The sequence below is a fragment of the Molothrus ater genome, chromosome 2 (genome assembly GCF_012460135.2).
Source record: "Molothrus ater isolate BHLD 08-10-18 breed brown headed cowbird chromosome 2, BPBGC_Mater_1.1, whole genome shotgun sequence".
NCBI classification, from domain to species: domain Eukaryota; kingdom Metazoa; phylum Chordata; class Aves; order Passeriformes; family Icteridae; genus Molothrus; species Molothrus ater.
This window is the reverse complement of record NC_050479.2, coordinates 72,439,037-72,458,302: the sequence shown is the minus strand read 5'-3', so window position 1 is coordinate 72,458,302 and position 19,266 is coordinate 72,439,037. Positions and strand designations below refer to the sequence as shown.

Sequence of the window (19,266 nt, the reverse complement as noted above, 5' to 3'; positions counted from 1 at the left end):
AGCTCTCAGATTTCTAAAGTATATACTCGGAAAATAAATCAATTCATACAGGAGAAAAGCAAGGAAGTGCTTTAGTTTTACACACATACACACACAAGAGTTAATGGACATATTGCATGGATTAAAGCTTAGTCTCATTACTTCATAATAAAATAAGCAATTTATTCCAAAACTAGCTCCTGTGGGGTTTAATTTTTTTAAAAAGAAAAAATCCTCAAGCATTTTAAATCCTCATACTTCAGAACAGTCTTTCGATTGCATGTATAATTGCATGTCAATTGACATAAATAAAGCATTCAACAACTTCCTGCTTCACAGTTTGCAATATCAAAGAAAATTTATTGAAATTTGACTGAATCCACAAAATCCTGTATTTAAAAACATAATTTAGATTTAAAAACATATTTCATACTGGCTTAGCCAGTATCTGAACTCCTAATCAACAAAAATTAACAGCAACATAAAAATCCTTGCAATAAGAGTGGAGACCAGGAGAGTTTTCCTTTCTCACTGTTTAAAAGTGAGACACAAAAGTAGGGAAGGAGAGTGCACTTCTAAACAGTAATAAAAATTAGGTGATATTTTGTCAAATACAGGTCTCACTCCTCAGCTTGTCAGACAAGTTTGTGATGTTTTTTTGCAGTTATAGTATGTTACTAAAGTAATTTACAGAGGCATGAATATGAAGTGTCCTATATCTGGATTACTGTGGCCAAAAAACTTTAAAGGAAGCAAAAGAAACTTTTTGACTTCCAGAGGTATAGCAACTTACCGCTCTCTCCTTTCCACTAATGTTACTAGCAGCTGTACAGTATCATTTGCAAGGTCCTGCTCTGAACTCCACACTGCCAGGTTACTGATCACTTTTTCTAAAAGGTAACCCACAATCCACTGGGAACCCTCTGTATCAGCACCAAATGCTGTACTAAATGGCAGACTTATCTATAAGAAAAGCATTAAAATGAGTGAGTTTTACAGAAGCCAGAACTCAAAAGTGTATGGCAATCATTGTAAGCAAATTCTTTTCAGGCTGTCACTTCTTTCCTACTTAAATTACACAAATGTTACATAGACAAAGGCAAAGAATACCTGTAATAGAAAAATCTTTGCCAAATTTATCTTGTGATTTTAAGCACAACAGCTAAAACAAAGAAAAGTTTCAACGTCCTTACAAAAAAGGCTTGAGTATGTCTAGCTTTTAAGGCCAGTGAAAGTTCAAAAGCTTTATTAATTAAAAGATCCCAAAATCACCTCCCAAAAGTGTTTCCATGAATTTAAGACATAATTCCTCAAAATTCAGTGGTAAAAATTATTACTAATTCTTGATCTATATAGAAACTTGTAAAAATTAATTTTCACCTCAATTTATCTGCATCTGCTTTCTGCAGATGGTTCCTTCAATCTATACATCTTTTAGGAAACATGTCACACTCTGGTCCTGGCACATTAAAATATGCTTCCTTGAAATTGCCTGTTCTCCTACCTTCAAAGAAGGTTTCTCAAGAGTGAAATCCAAAGACTTTGTAGTAATTGTGCAGGAGCTTCCTGTTAGCACACCACTAACACTTCTACCTTTAAGAACTCATATACATGGCTGAGCATAAGCTTTAAATAGAAGTTTCAATCATTTTCACATGTCAACACAAACTAAATGTGTGCATTTCCTAGACACTCTGTTTTGTTTCTTCACATTGTTTTTTACATGGATCTTGCCCAACTGGTACCTTTATGAATTCTTAGCTGTGCTACATGTATGAGCTGAATAATACGACTCCAAATATTTACAAGTCTGTGTGATACCTATTATTGTTAAGGAGAGGCCCCCTGAAGCGTTAGTATTCTTAGTTGCTTCAATAGTGGAAATAAGGGGGAGGAGGAGAAAACTTCTCAAAAATTAGAGCCAACAGGACCTCCTCAGGATGGGGGGCCTCTGTGAGCTAGCTGGATTACAGTTAGTTTGATAAGCAAAATCAGGATCAAGTTCTAATCATGATTAGTGCTGTCCAAGCACAGTAAGAAGTTGCCCTTTACAAAGAACACACTGTTGAAATCATGATATATACAATGAGAATGAGGAGAGAAAGTAGCATAACATTAGCTAATGTATACTGCTACCTTGTCATGGTGTTAAATACCTAACTCAGAATCATGATCAAGAGCAATCACTGTATTAGAGATGAAATGTAAAATCTGATGGACAGTCACAATTTATAACATCACTGCAGTGAGTTTCACTTGAGTACTATGTTATTCTGATATGACAATGGCTACCCAAAAAAAATCACATTTACAGCAAAATGTGCAAGAGTCCCACAAAAACTTAAATTTCTAATTAGCAAATGAAAGAAAACATCAAATTTCAAACAATTTCCAAAATAAATCACAACCCATATAACATTAAAAATAATTTAAAATTGCACTTTTAAATAGGTACACTGACATCTATATTCACAGGATGATATTATTGCTAATACTCATAAAAGTAATAAATGAATAAATTTATAAATTTATGAATAATAAATTAATAAAAGTTATATCCTTACCTGATCATACAACTTTTCATCTACTAGGAGGTAAGTTTTTGCCCAACGCTTGAGGAACCATACAATATCTTTGCCCATCTGGGGGCTCAGGAGGTGTGTGAGATTTGCCCTTATTGCTCTAGATTCTACTTCTGACACTCTTAAAATAGCAGATAACAACCTGCAGATTTAAAATAGAATGCACAGAGTGGTTTTTGGAGAAGCAATGCAACTACCAAAACCACTTTCATTTTTCACAAAATGTGACAGAAGGATCAGGATAATACAAAGCACTTCAACTCTCATCAAGTAAAAAGCACACGAATTTATTGGTTTTGAAATGCACGGTGAGAGAGAGAGAGAGAGAGTGAAAGAGAGAGAGAGAGAGAGACTAGAGCAAATATCCTCCAAAAAGTTCCTTGCACGATGAGGTTTAATAAAGGGTTCTCATTGTGCAGTGTTTGCAGGGTGACACATACCAAAAAACAAATACAGAAATGACCAGTTATTTTTCTCTTGTTCATTACTGCTGGGGAATGGTCTGAAGTAGTAAATCATTAGGTGATTGCATTAATACAATCAGTCCATAAAACTACATTAAATACTAGCTCTTGTAGTACAGTACATCAATTGAATTTTGTAAGAATGTGATTGTGCATAAGAAACTTAGGAGCTGACAGTGGTCTATTTCTTGAAGACATTTCAGAGTTATTGCTAAAGGGCTTCAAATTTCTCATTATTTTGATCTGGTTTATTCCCACCACTGAGACACTGCATCAAGAAATCGTGTTTGGTGGTCACTTCTTGAAGTGGCCAATACTATAAGTGAGCAGTGTTCAACCTTCTAAACACTAGGCACATACATCATTGCTAATGAAGGTCCACTTTTTCTACCTTCTTCCCAGAAGAAAACATTTAATGAAGGCAACAACTAATCTTAGGTGAAGACTCCTCCATGTCAATTTAAGAGTGGAATGCAATCTTCTGAAGTGTGAGGATCCAAATTGAGGAGTCCTTTGTGAGCATCAGCCTTCTTGCAAAAAGAGAAGGGAAATCTCTCCTGCTTCTTTTATAGGCTGACAGTGATGTCTGACAACAATTCCTCATGCTCTGAGGATCAATTTTGCTGCTACTGCCAAGCTTGGGCAGTAACCCATATTCAAAGTAGAGAAGCTCACTGATGTTCTGGAAAACATTTGCTTAAGCTGTATATGTGCTGAAGAATTTTAGAATATATATTATCTAAAGATTTTGATCTGATTTTTTTACTGAAGTAAAAAAAAACTTTTTTTACTTCAATAATTTTAAGGATTTTCTGTAAAAAATAGATCAAAGATGGGTATTCAGTAGAAATACAAAAAACATTTCTGTAAATTCCCAAGACTTTGGCTTATGATGCTTGTAAAGACTATTAGGTCAATCTTTCCTTTTTCAATATTCAGTGTTTACATATTGCTTACTTTTCACATTCATAGAAGTCTACTCACATTCTAGGGGTTTTTTTCTCTGAAAAAGCATTTAATACAATTAATAGTACAAGATGCATCCTTACCTAATTACAGAATCAGTTCTGTTGTACCCTGGGATGGAAGAGGCCTTTTCTCCTGGAGATCCCAGAATCTGAAGTGTTGTATTGATGTCAACCTCAGCTGAATGTTTAATGGAATATTCCATCACTTCTGGAGGTATTAGCGGAGTCTCTCCCTGAGTATCATTAGCCAAGAGGTAGCCTTACATTAAAAAAGAAAGAGTGATCACAACTTTCTACCCTAGGTTAACTTACAGCTTTCTGATTAAAGAATCCATAGGCTTAACTGCAGACATCACACCAGAATCAAATGTTTGTACATTTGCATTGACCCTGACTAACACTGCTTAAATGCATACAAGTTAATTAGAATCCTTAAAGCCATTCAGTAGGAAAAAACCTAAAGTGACAAGAAACCAAGACTGGAAAAAGAAACCACCAATTTAAAAACCAATAAAAGAGAGACTAGTTTTGCTTCATGTAAAAGCACTACAGTCAATTCATCTACTTGGGGGAGGGACAAAACAACATTTTGTTGTCATTTTTTTTCTTCTTCTGCTATGTGGTAAAAAATCTTGCTTTACAGCTTCTGTGCTGAGTCCATATCATTTGGGACTTCTGTTTTGCTAACATCTCAAATCTGTGAGAGTCTTTCAGACTTCAAGTACCTGTGCTGTAACACAGTTTTCCTTGCCTAGCAACTTCAGATCAGTTGAAGCATGGGTTTTCATACAATACTCTGGTATCTAGATAATATTAATTCCTGCTTTAATTGCAGTTTTCAATATCTGATCTCATATCCATCTGTGAGCTACAAACTCCATCTCAGTGTTACAAAAATATTATAAACACATTCATGTCAGAGCAACTGAAACGCCAGATCTTAAAAAATGTCCCACAAATATTTCATACATTATACACTTCTCCAAGCAAAGTACAGACTTAGTTGTTACTACATTTGCAAACTTAAGTAAAATATCATCATCTAAAAATCAAACCCAAAAAGGCTCTAAATTTAGAGCAAAAAGGCTCTAAATTCCCTGAAACTTAACAAAATAGCAGGTCACGGATCATCAACACTGAGGAAGTCTAGAACTTTCATGATTCTCTGTCACCATTACCCTGATCTTATGTTGCCTTATATAGTCATGTGCACCCAGCCACTGATACCATGAACAGACTAATTTCTTGAATAAGTTGACAGATAACACAACTCAAACATCTGTAGCAAAATTAGTTGCAGAAATTTCCAACAGACATTGATGGAACCTTTACATGAGGTAATCATTAGAGATAATATTCCTGTTACTCAAGGCAGATGATAGTAAGACAAAGACTTTGCAAGTCCTGTATACAAGATGAAATCATTGTAAGGGATAAAATGTATAGTCAATGGAGAGTAGTTGATATACAGGGATTTTTTTTCCCCCTGAGGTGTTCCAGCTGCAATAAAACTACCAGAATAAGTACTATTTAAAGCTGTTCACTAACCTGTGACTAAAATAAGCCAATGAATATCCTCATACAGGTCGTCAAGCACTTTATTGTCAATTGAACCTGATGCTGGTGAGGCAAGTAACTGCTGCTGATGTCTTTGCAACTGTCCATGGAGCCTTGTCACTCGGTCTTCTAACAAACTGTGGACAAATAACAAAGTAGCTTTACTGCTTTTAAACTGTTTTGGCAAAGCTAGGCTTTTCCTATGTGACTGCTTTATTGATTTGCATTCATGACTATCTTTTTTGTACCTACCTTGTGAGAAGAGGTATGCAGTGCTCTGCAGCAATCCTCCCCAGCATGCCTACGCTAGCCAACTGGTCACAGAACTGGTCTCTGTCATCTTCCTGCAGCTCACTTATTTCTTCTTCTTCCCGAGAGGCCACACCGTTGGCAGTCTTTGGTTATTTCAACAAAATTAGAAGCAACCAGTTAAAGTCATATTTGTTAAATTCATTATCACCACAATTTTTTGCATTATTTTGGCTCTTTCTTGCAAGACAATTTGCACTTTTGAACAACAGACTTATACTAAATTAGATGCAGGAGAGTTACAAAGAGTCAACATGGGTTCAATTGTTTTCAAATTAGCATTTCACAAACTCATTACCAAAATGCCACATTCAGTTAATTTGCTAACATTTAAATAGTTCTCAGTTGTCTGAGATCTTACATAATAGGCAGTATTTTTCATGATTAAATGAATGTTAGTCCTTTCATTAAAGTTTTTCCCTAACCTACTGTTTGAGAGGAAATAGTAGTTTAAAAAGTACCACTAAATTTTTAAAAAGTACATTAAAAGTAAATGCTATAAACTCAGAAAACAGCAGACTAATAATCTTGATGATCTCAGTTTTATTTCTTGCTGATGCAGGAGCTGCACTGTTCAATATCTCAAAGCATATCTTGGTTGCATTATAAAACTATTTAAATTATAATCAGATCTTATTCCTTGAAGAGACGAACCATGATATGCAGAAACCAATTATAAATATTAAAAGAGTTTCTTTCTTATCTATTAATCATAAAATTTATGCAAGTAACTAAGTAAAATACAGGGGGCGGAGAAAGCCATCAATCGGCTTTGTTTCTATAGAGGCCCTGGAAAACTGAATCCACTCCTTATGCAAAGTGCTTTTAATTCATCTTTTCTTTATGTAACCCAGCAAATCATTCTCTTTTGGCAACTTCAAAGCTGCAGCTGTTTATTGAAGGGTGAGCCTCTGCTCTCAAAGCAGACACTGGAAGTTCCTGTTGCCGCTTTGATATAGAACAAGAAGCATTCTAAAATGCCAGCTGTGGCTTTTAAAGGTTACCCATGGGATAAATGACTTATCTCACAGAATGACATGAATCAACCTGTGTACACAAGTTATGTCAAGACCGCCTGATATGAATTCAAAGCTCTCTTGTGAAATATTTCTCTCCGTTTTGGCACTGTTATTACCATCTGTTACATATTGAGCTAGCAGAATTATGTTTTACATAGTGCTTTTCAGAATGAGGTACCTCTGAGATCTTTGCATAGCATCAAATTAAAGAGAGATTTTATACAGTTATTGAATTGAATCTGTGCAATAACTAATTCATCCAACATTCACATCCAACTGTCGGTATAGGAATCTATTTACTAAGATCCAGATTCCTGGCAAATGGACAAATCATCTTTCTTTTTCAATGGTTCAAGAGATACTTGTTATACTTTCTCTAATTTTCTCTAGACAGTCAACTGTTCAAAAACTCAACTGGGAATTTATTTTATCCAAAAAGAACACATATTCCAAGTTTCTTCCACTTTGAGTGCAGTCAGTCTACCTTTTTTTCAGATATTTATGCATGTCAGTTATATTTTGAAGATAGTGCATGGGAGGCAACAATCACAAAAAAGGCCCCCAATTTCACTGAGAATTTTAACTAAAATTCTAATCCAGAAGGAAGGTCAAAAATTTAGTCACTGTATCCGTGGAAAGAACAAGATACACATTGATTTGAGTTACAGCTTTACTTTTCTTCTTTTTTTTTTTTTTAAGTGATTTCCAAATTTACATTCCTCTAGCTTCCCTCCGGAATGAGAGAAATGGACTGGGAAGTCACAAATGAGTAACAAGTTCAGCACTTTTTTTCATTTCTCATAATCATAAATGGCAATTCTATACTAGCTGCCTTGAGCTACATAATATACAGACACCAAAAGACACGGGCCAATTACTGTATGTTATCATCCAAAACTACTACAGTGAAGGCTTACCAAATTCCTTGTGCCATCAGGAGCAGCTAGATGGCACTGAATGTAGGAATTAAAGACTTGAACAGCATGTTGGGTAAAGAAACCTTTATGGAAATGTTTGTCATCTTGGACCAAAGTAAGCCAAGATTCCAGTAACTTATCATATGCCTCCATATACACCATGTCATCTTTGTCAAGCTGCAAGAGATGAAAAATAAACAAATAAAAAATCTTATTACTAAATAGCTAAACCAGAGGAACATACTTATATTTATCATTATTTTACAGATGTTCTTCTACTGTTGAAACAAACAAAAAAAAATTAGTATCTAGTTAAGAAAATATCAAAATGAACTGAATCAAAGTATCAAAAAGGTCACTGCAGCTTTCATGCCTGCTAGGCTTTAAAAAACCTGTCAATGTGTTTAGCTATTTCTCTTCATCTGCTGTTGCATATAAATTTATAGGTATTCCACTATCTCTGAAATAGAGAGGAAAAACAATGATTCCAGGGGAAATCACTGCAAGATTATAAGTGTTCAAGAAACCTTATTAGAGGTAGCCAGTTTTGATGATGAATCCCAACTTCTCATTCTATGAACAAACCAAAACCCAATGAATTAGAACAGAATAAGCCTGCAGCTTTAATTACTCAGTGCATTTCAACAGATGTTTCTTCTTTTTAATTATTCATGTGCTTCTACATAGCACATAAGTTGCCAAAAGAAATAACTTCTCTCAAAAACAAAGTCCAGAGTTGCAGGCAAATGAAAGAACCCAAAAATCATTGGCCAAAGTGGCCATTTCTTTTAAAAAGTATTTTTAATGTAACTCTCAAATTTTTGTTTTGATGCAAAATTGAATGTTTGTAAATACATCCAACTTCAAAAAACTTCAGCGCTGACTGTACAGATAAACATCCTACTAAGATGTTGTCTGCTCAAATTTTAACCAACAGGATGGCTCACAGAAGTTACCCTGAGATAGCAATGGTTAGTAAAATGGTTCAATTATGAAATAAAGAGATATTAAGGTCTTTTAATTATGCTCCAGACACAAGAATTCCTGACTTCCAGTGAAGATACAAACACGGCTGGATGAACAGGCAAGGAAAAGAAAACACTGGCTGGATGACTGATTAAGAGGAAAAACTGATATCACATTGGAAGCATTCCAAGATAGCTTCACAGCATCCTTTTGTAACTGCAAAGTTGTCATATTTGCAGAAGTTAAAATATGGGACATACTGACGCAATTGTGAAAACAAAACCTGAAGGTGACAAGGAGAGAGGCAAAATTCAATGCTAATTTAAGTCATAAATTTAGGAAAGACACCCCAACATACCTTTTTAAAACTTAGCTAAAGACACAAAAATTTATTGATAGTCATTCAGTCCTGAAGTACTGTGACATGCATGTAATATATTTACATCTATAACTTACATATATGACTTTTAATATTTTTTAATAATTGAGAGTATTAACAATTAAACAGACATGTTTTTATGAAGAACAAAATACCATCAAATATAGCCAATTCATTTATTTGAAAAGGTAATAAAGAAGTTATTGCCATGAAGAAAAATTATTTCTACACTTAGAGATATTCTCATAAGAAATCTAGGACTAATAAGTGCATCCATAAAATAAATGCCCAAACAGTAGAAAGATTTTATCCACATTGAACCAATCTGGTCCTGAAGAAAACTTACTAAAACATGCCAATTCTTATTTCAGATTAGCTACTGCAGTGCTACCAAAGATGTTATACAGGCAAAGTGCCATGCTGTAGACTGGGAGCTGAATCATTCTGATGGATCAAAACTCAGATTTTCAAGAGAAGCAAGACAAACCCAGTAAATGTAAAGCAAAGATGCTTAATTCCTCTTAGTTTCCTCTCCGTGAAACAAAAAGAAATTTGGTCCTTCTTCCTTCCTAGTTTGCTGACCCTTTGAAGTAGAAACACTTTGAAAGTTTGTTCAGCAACAAGTTGCAAAGAGCTGGAAGTACAGCAGAGGGGACCAAATTCAGAATGATCTCTGCTATCACATGATATTTGAAAAAGTATCATGAAACAGGAACAGTATATTAATACTGTTTTTGAGAAAAACAAGCCTTTGATGACATTTTTATTGGACTTTTTATGCAACATCCTGTTCATACTCTTTACTAACAGCACATGAGCTCACAGAAAGCATCACTGCATGCATTCTAAAAGAAATTTGGGAAAACACATTAGCCATGGCCAGGACATCCCTAAGCCAAAAGATTGTTTTCAGGGATGCAAAATAGTACTTCTATAGGCACAGCACATAGTGTTATTGCACCAGACAGTGGTACAAGCTAGTGTAAGCTCTTGCTGAGAGATTGTTTTAAATGGCATCATGTTGACCACTATTTTCATTAAACATGATTGCATATTCCAGTTCTCAAGTAACAAGGTGCTAACTGAAGGACCAACATCCCTTTAGTTCCTTTGAATTTAAAGGATAGCTGTCTATGGTTTTGATGGATCTTATAAAGGCTTCAGGAGCATTTCTAAATGTACTGGTGAACACTGGAATAAGTACTCGATATTCTACTAGAAAATCTCAAAAGCACACAAATTTTGACCAATGAAGTTTGCAAAGAAGCTTTATTTTAGATTTTAAATTTAAACACTGATTTTCTGATTAAGAAATGAAAAAATGAAAAGTTTAAGTGAGCACTGGCCCAAATATAATACATTTTAACTTCGCAGCAAAGACATGATCTAATGCTCTGCAATGAATGCTAATTAATACACCTGCTCTCTCTGGTAAAGAAACACATCCATCAACTTTCTAACCAAATACTTCTATAATTATTTTCAAACCATTCTGTCACTACACCAAACTGTCAAAACAAAGAAAAACATCCTTTCTCATGATAGTGGGGAAATCTTGTTTAGTATCTTGATAGTCTCATTTTAAATCTATAGCCACTGCACATAAATAGTTGAAGTGCAAGATTATTTACTTTAATTCTTACATTATTTTCCTTAAACTATGTGGCCTAGGTAGTTTTTATTTTTAATGCAACTTTTAGGAGCAGAACACTTGGGTAATTCCAACTGCTCTTTAATGTTGCAACTAAAGTTTCAAAGAAAAAAATCCTTTTAATTCCTGTGCTAGATCTGTATGCACAAATACCATTTGAACTGTGTCAGCAATGAAGGTATGACCTCAACAGCTTAGATGTTTGATGTTAACAACAGATCTTAACGGCTACACTCACTTAAATCAGAAACTCCTTACTCAGAACTCTAGGCAGCACTTAAATTTCAGTCTGTCCATATGTTCATGTAGTCATTTTAAACTTTCAGAAGTGCAGCTTGTTCATTATCTACAACAGCAAGTCAGCAATACTTTCAGACTTTAATATTTTAAATTAATCCATTCACTTAAAAAATTAAGATGCACTTTAAATCAAAATGACGTTGGAAAGATGCACACAGTGTGTATTTACGTTCATTACACTGTGTGAAATAAAAAGAAAATCATCTTGTATGTGATTGCAGAAATATCTAGGACAAAACCACTGAATTGACAACAGTTATTAACAAAATAGCCAAATTCTCATGTCACTTATGCTTATCACAAATCGAAGTGAAAAAGGCTACCCACTTTTTTAAGAGCAGCTACTTACCACTTCTTCCAAGGCAGCACTTCTTCCAAAAGAACAGGTGAGGTGTGCAAGGCAGTTAACAAATGAAGAGAAAAGTTCATTTGGAATGGCCGTTAAAATATTGCGAGGAAATACAGTTATCAGATTGCTGATAATACTGGAAATTCCCACTGCTTCAGAGTCTTCTATTTCAATTCTATAGATAGAAATAGCAGTTTTTTGCCATTAAGAAAATTATAAAAGGGAATTGGTTTTGTTGATACATTTTCAATAAATCTATTTCATAATAAGCACCACCTACTTTAATCTGTCCTTTCTCAATTTAAGCAATCCAACAGTATGCACAAATTACATCCAGAAATAAGCAAGCCATACCACTTCTCCACACAGATATATTACAGTCCAAACTAAAGATTAAAAGATGCCATCTAAATTTAGAGAGCAGGCATACATACCCATTGATAGTATTCAGTAATCCCTCAATGAAGTGTGCCAGGTAATCAACTTGGGAACCTTCATCAGGAAAGACTGGCCCGTGCAAAGACGCCAGCTGTGCCAGGCACTGTAATGAATCTTGGGCCATATCTGTATCTTCTCTGATTTTTCGATGTACCTTTCAGGAAGTGAGGTAGTTAATAATACATGAAAACAGGGTGTTCTTACAACAGTCACATGGCTCTCAATCCAAAAGAGCACACACCAAAAAAAGCCTACTATAACTTCCACTCAGTCTGAAATACAAGAGTTTCTGCAACTCTCTAAAGCATGGCAAACGTCAAGATCGTGACTCAGCTCACACAATCTCAAGCCTTGAATTAACTCACTGAAACTAACATTTAGTTAAGGCTCACCTACATGTTGAAAATTGAACTGTCTATTGAATGTTATGTCTTAAAGAGCGAAACAGATGCCAGCCAGTCAGACATGCTGCTCCTTCTAAAAACAGCAATAATGACAGTCATCTCTATTATGCTAACTATGCCTAGGCTATAGAGTCTTGCTAAAGTTAGTCAACAAGTTCAATCAAGATTATATAGATGCTTCTTTAGCAGAAGTAAACACTGAAGACATGTACAAAAATGAATGCATCACTTCCTTGGCAACACCCTTATATTATACAATGCCAACAGTAATCTTCCTGCATTTGTGCAAACTGTTATGTCATTATTTCTGTTGTTGAGACTTTCTAGATTTGAATCTTACCTACTTCAGTAAACATATTCTCACATACTTATTTTAATCAGTCAAGTAGAGATTTAAAGAATTTTTTAAGGCTCATGCCTATTTTTTCACAGAAGACTTACTGAATAAATAAACAAAAGAATAGGAAGTAGCTTTTTCACACAAAAGTGAAATTTAGCTAAATTATTTCAGCAATATTATACCAAAAAGTACAGTTAAAACACTAAGCACTTTTCTGTGGTGTTACAGTTGCAAGTTCACCCAACTCATAACTAGTTGGATTAGCTGCACAGTTAATCCCTGAAAGATCAAACTAGCAGGAGAAATAAACCCTGCAACAGAAATACCGCTCCTAATATATGTCCCACACGAGGCTGAGATTAGAAATGAAGGCTTTAGCTCTAACAGAGCAATCCTGCCAAGTTTTGCAAGGTTATTAAAATTTCTCAGATAGGATAAATGAATAAAAATTACTACAATTTACTTACATTACCTCAAACACCAAACTACTATTGCAAGCCTCAACCACTGCAAATCAGGAATCTAAAACCAGAACTGACAGCATACTGCCCTGGCTAGCATTCACTGAAAAATAATAAAATACAGGCAAGCCTTGCTTACTATTAAGAAAAATGCAAATGTATTAAAGCAAATCTGCATATTATCTTTTTTTTTTAATCACAAATAAGTAATTGTAAACCAAACAAGCAAACAGATAGGCAACTCTGACAACTTCATACTATTAAACATAGAAGAAGGGTTAACGTGTAAGCCAAAAAGTTATTTGCATGTGGAGGTTCACAGCTGACAGTAGCAACTGTCTGGATAGTCTAGACAGCTGTTCAGATTCTGTGTAGCTGCTGAGAGTTCTGCCAGTGATTTTTTTCACCTTTTCAAAACTGCTGGATAAACTTGCAGTAACAAAAAAATAAAATAAATATTTAGGTTTATCGAAAATTCTGTCAAGTAAGGACATGTATCCAAACACATACTGTCAAGCAGCACTGGAGAGTTACATTTACATTGTCTTACACCAACTTTGTCCAAGTTTTGAGCACATTTCTCTGCTTTGCAAAAATGAAAAAAAGCCTGAGAATGTTGAATTCTCAGATCCCAAGGGATGTAACCTAAGTCAAATTGCATAGCAAATGAATTTATAAGTCAATATATATTGCTGCTGCAGTAAGTCTTAGTTGAACGATGATTACAAACTTCTCCCAACAGTTGTAAAAACAAAACAACACAATTCTATCCATTTTTAACATTGTGGGGCTTTTACATTACAGAAATTGAGTACTACATTCCCCTTTCCCAACACCACCTCTTCCTTATTCCTTCTAACTTCCTCTAATTTAACCTTTGTGGATTTCCTTCGTGCTGAGGAAAGAGATGCAGAATTCTGTATGCTTAAAGTAGCTAGAAAACTGCAATTACATTATGTATTTTCAGCTGTTCTGTTGAGCAAATGCTTTAATATCAGCAACCACACACTGTCCGTTTGATATTTTCTGAGAGCCGTTACACCTTATCTGAAACATTCACTACTCTATTAGTGCTCATCGCGCTTGCTTGTGTATAATGAGTACATGTCCAGAAGTATTAAAGGTATAAAAGTTGAGATGACTATAAACTTTTTTCTACTGGTAGTGGTCACCAATTTAAAGCAATTAATAGGCAAAATACAAATTCAGTACCCTAGGAAAAAGACAATACTTCTGTCTGCTTAGATAAGCAAGCTAAAGTGAACAGAATCAATCCTACCTGATGGAAAAGGAAGAGTCCGACAACACAGTTTTAGAACAGGAAGGAGCCGCTTTCCCTGTGGTCTGGACTATGAAAGTTGAAGAAAGAAACTTACTGTAAAGAAAAGCTCCATAACTCTGCTGTCCAGGAGGGTCTCGCGCCAGGATTCTGTTGGCTTTAGCATCACATTTTGTGAGGATTCAAACATAGCTATATAATGTCTGCCCAGTTATCTGGTGTCAAGGTCAACAATAACATTCCTACTTGGCTTTAAAAAAATCCTAGATACAACAGGATCCATTCAGAAAGAATGTAATGGAAACAAACTTTAAGCCTCTTCACATACACAGCATAATTCATGCATGAGGCCAAGGAATAAAAGGTATTAAGTATTGAAAAAAAGAATGCTCCAGGAATGTTAGATAACAGTTTGATCATAATTATGAGACATACCATAGCGATACGATCACTTTGATAACCAGGGTGTCTAATGTGACACTGTGAGAAGGGAAAAAAGCAACCGCAATTAACAGGTGTTAAAATTTATGCAAAATAGGAAATCATTTTCTAAAAAATTTTCCTGGCAGCTTTTAAAAAGGTCTTACCATAGCTAAAGATAGCTCATTGAAATCTATATCCTATTTTTCTAAATAGCCAGATATGTGTCACACAATGCAGATATGTTAGCCCTGCATGAATCTACATTTTCTAATCACACTGAGAAGAACAAAAGAACAAGTCAGCACAAGGCATTGTCGTATTCAAAACGTTTGTAAAGACGCTCATGAAAAATGTGCACGCTGTGAAGACACAATTTTGCTGCACCCATTTCAGCTCTCACCATGTATTTTGGCATAACTTAATTTACAAAATTCTGCCAATATTTTAGTACAGAAAAAACAGAGACATGAGAAAAAAACATTTAAACAAACAGGTTCAATTATTTGTCAGTCTGATCACACAACAGTTTTAATCAGAAATTTTTGGAAGTACTTCTCTTTGTGACACCATCCATTTCAAGTAGTAAAACTGCTTTAACCTAGCAACTACTAATGTTTTATTTGTCTTTCTTAAACCCTACATTATCCTCTTTGATCCCTTTCTAACCCAACCATCAGAGTAAGTAACAGCATGTTCAGCTGTACATAATTTACTTACTGGTGATGAACAGCATTACCTTTTGTAGTGTAAGTAATCCAGTACTACAAAATGTGTATAAGAAACTATTTCTATGTCTAGAATGAAATAAAATCTACAATGGTATCATTAAAAACAGAAAACCCTTTAAGTTTTGATGTGTTTTGTTTACGGGAAAGAATATTTAAAGCAAGTAAGTAGTTTAATATGAAAAATTGTGTCACAAAGCAGGATGCACAATTTCAGTTTATTTATACTTGTCTTCTGAGTTCTGCCACAAAACAAAATTCCTAACAACACTGTCCAAAACTAAATTCCAAATAAAGGGACTTTTCCCACAGTACAGTACCAACCAGACCTTCACCAGTGTTATTTGTCCAGGACTGCTGTCAGCACATTACACTGCATAAGAACAATCACAGGTTTTCACATTAGTGCAAAATAAAAGCAGATTCACAATTTTCAAGATTATCAATGTATGTTGAATTAACCAGATCTGCATTACTTCAGATGGGGAAAAACTAAGTGCCACAGAATTTTCTACTTTACTTCCATCTGAAACACTCATGTAGTTTAATTAATCAAATATGCTTTGGTTCTACCCACTTAAAAAAAATAATTATATGTGCATGAAATTATCACATGCAAGCATTCTTTATCAGGAGTAATATTCTAAATTAAAACTAATTTTATCTGGCAAATAAGGCTGTGCCTTTTTTCCTTTCCATTTAGAATGTCTTAGTCAAAATGGTATTTTGAAATTGCTTACTGACAAGAATGTCCTTTGCTGTGACTCTCCAATAAGCTATTGGCTTGGATGTTTTATCAGAAGACAATTATAAACACATTATCAGTCTGTGAAAAATTTACTCTTTGCTAGGTTGAGTCTGCAGAGGGGACCAGCTACGAAATGCTTTTCACATGGAATGAAAGAAGCACTAGTTTGCTGTCACAATTTTAACAACTCACTATTTAGAGGCCTTATCCTGTTATTTTTAGTCTTGTTTCTCATGCTAACAGACTGATGACACATCTGACAATAGGAGATTTGGGGGTAAAATATCTGTCCACTGAACATCACAAATTATGACTCCACCTATCATGGAGATCTTGCATCCATTTTCCAGCATGTATTACATGTATGCAAGTATTAGCAGAAACTGGCTGTGGAGATGCTTACTGCCACAAAAGTACTCCAGCTTAAGTTGTGCTACAGTTTGGTCTTTGTAACAGCAGTCTAGTTATGCCAAACCTGAAAAAATGGCACTGAATTACCGTCCTACATGGGTGTACACAGGACAAATGCACTCTTCATTATCCAAAATTAATTTACTTGTCAAGACTTACAAAGAAACAAAAAGTACAGAATGAGCAAAACACTTTTTTTTTCTAAGCACTCAAGCTTATGATTTAGACTTACAACATAGATAAATGATAAGCATAGATTAGTCTACTATGACATCCTGCAGAGTTTGGGGATTTTTTTGTTTCCAGAATGAAAAACAATTGTAAACCACTTCTGGTAATAATACAAATGTTTGTAACATTCCCAGGTGTACTGAGAAATTATAAACTTTTAATAAAATTCACTTTGAATTATATGGAAATCCGGACTAACAAACAGCTACCAGAAGCATGTCAATGTTTCAACCATTTTGCAAGGCTTAGGACACTGATTCCTTCAGAGACTTGAATCTTCTGCATGAATCAGATTATTCAGTGATGTGAACTGAACTCTATTAAAAATCAAAAAAACACAATTAGACACCTTAATGTATGATAAGGTCAGTATGTTGGCTATTGCTGTCTAGAGAGGAAGACAAGAAGACCATAATGTTAAAAGAGATTTTCTTTTATCTTTGACTCAATTTATGCATGTAGACATCAGCTCTATGCTTAATTTTGTTTCATGAGATGGAAAAATAACAGTAGTTTTTTCAAAGTAATAATTTTTTAATTTAAAAACTGATTTAGAAAAAAAAAGTTTAAGGTTTTATGTGCTTCTTGAAGGAACATGAAAACCATAAAAAAAACCCCAACAAATGTGTAGTTTTCCTCTCACTCACTAGCCTCTGTCTCATGAAGGGACTGATAGGTGAAGATGAATATTAAAATATTTCATATCCTAAGGTAGTCATGAGGGATTACAATATTTTACTTCAGTACTTCAACAAATTCCAGTATCTGATAATGAATCCCACAATCTTTTTCCCAAGAGAGGAAAGGCTTGTTCTTCCACAAAATAGTATGTTGGAACTCAAAAAACAAAGCTGAGATTTCTTCTACTAGAGCCCCATTTGTAAGTTTGTGCACAGAAGTGAAACATCTCAGAAATGGAGGGAAAACTCCTAGAGTGCTAAGGTCTGAATATCTTTCTTAAAAGTCATTTTAATCACTTTACTTTTGTTGTTTGAAATATTTCTGGACTTTGTGCCAGTCATAGACTTGTATTTTAAAAATAAAAAACTGCATTAGAGAGGTACCTGCCCTCCAATGTTATGTTAAATACTGATTTTATCTGAATTTATCTGAATTTTTAAGACCTTCTCTGGCTTTCTAGCTAGTGAGCCAAGCACATGGGATGAGTCTAAGGAGCAACTGCCTAAAACTGCTGCAGAGGCTTGCTGCCCCCTATGGAGAAATCCTTCACAGACCTTTCCATACCTTACACTCTCCACAAATACATCCAGCAACCAGGACAAGGAGCATATGCTTAAATATTAAACAGAAGTAGTCTTAACAGTCACGAGAATCAAACAATACTTTGTGTTGGAGACACTGGACTCGGATTGCAGGAACAGGAGTAGGAAGTGCAGGAACACCCAAGCTAATTTTAAACCTGGCTGATTCCAGAGCCATGCCAGTTCCAAGGCTCATGACCACCCATGTGGATTCTGCAGTTCTTGGTACATTCTGCTGCAGCTTATGATATGCAAGCTGATCACTTCCAGCCTACCTGGCACATAAAGCACCCATGCACATGTGGCTGCCACACAGATGTGGCTTAGGAGTCACACCTTTCCACCACACACCAGCTACCATCCAGGGTGCCATAACCACCACTGCAAAACCGGAAACTTATAAACCACTGGGGCAAGAAAACAGAAAACCAACTCCCCTTCCCAAAAAGGGTCATTCCTGGTCTCTTCCCCTCTTCTGATATTAATGCTGTTAAGATGTTCCTATATTGCAAACTGATTACAGAATTCATTGGGAAAACGGAAATGATGAAAGACTGTTAAAAAGCTCAACATCAATATAAATATGTTTAGTGCAATTATGACAGAATTCAGGGGATCTTCCAATCTTCTTGGGTTTGCACAATGATGTCTTAAAAAGTTGCTAGAAAGGATTGACAAGAAAACAGTGTCCTAGAAATAATTTCTAACCATCAGGGATTTCAAAGCCAGGTCAGTTTGCACCTAGAAGCGGTACGTGATAAAAATAAAATGCAGCTCTCTTAAATACAACTGATTCAATTACATTGAATTTTGCTCTATATCCCAATACATAGACAGGATAGTGCCCCTATTCTTCATTTTTCAGATAAGAACAGACTGCTGCAGTAAATTCAGGATAATTCCAGGCTGCTAACAAACACAAGGCCTATGGAAAGCAGCCATGGTGCTGAAGAAATCAATGTTGTCACTCCTTGGTACAGGTAGAATAATTTCTGCAGCTGTGCAACAAATCAAACCTGGGACCAAAACTTGCTAACAAAACCCCACCACATTTATAGCCAGGTGGTTCCCTGCTCAGCATGGGAGGTAATGAGGCAGGATGCT

General features: G+C 35.2%; 1 protein-coding gene across 1 annotated transcript in view; it reads right to left on the bottom strand.

Moving 5' to 3' along the window:
* Positions 1-19,266, bottom strand: part of XPO4 (exportin 4) — an 80,104-nt gene that overhangs the window by 18,582 nt on the left and 42,256 nt on the right. Inside the window, exons 7-15 of the mRNA XM_036404121.2 lie at positions 14,460-14,572; positions 11,875-12,032; positions 11,441-11,615; positions 7,796-7,972; positions 5,803-5,945; positions 5,542-5,687; positions 4,075-4,252; positions 2,544-2,703; positions 773-942 (exon numbers count right to left, since the gene is read on the bottom strand). Of these exons, the coding sequence (XP_036260014.1) occupies positions 773-942; positions 2,544-2,703; positions 4,075-4,252; positions 5,542-5,687; positions 5,803-5,945; positions 7,796-7,972; positions 11,441-11,615; positions 11,875-12,032; positions 14,460-14,572 (1,420 nt within the window). The remainder of the gene's footprint in view (positions 1-772; positions 943-2,543; positions 2,704-4,074; positions 4,253-5,541; positions 5,688-5,802; positions 5,946-7,795; positions 7,973-11,440; positions 11,616-11,874; positions 12,033-14,459; positions 14,573-19,266) is intronic.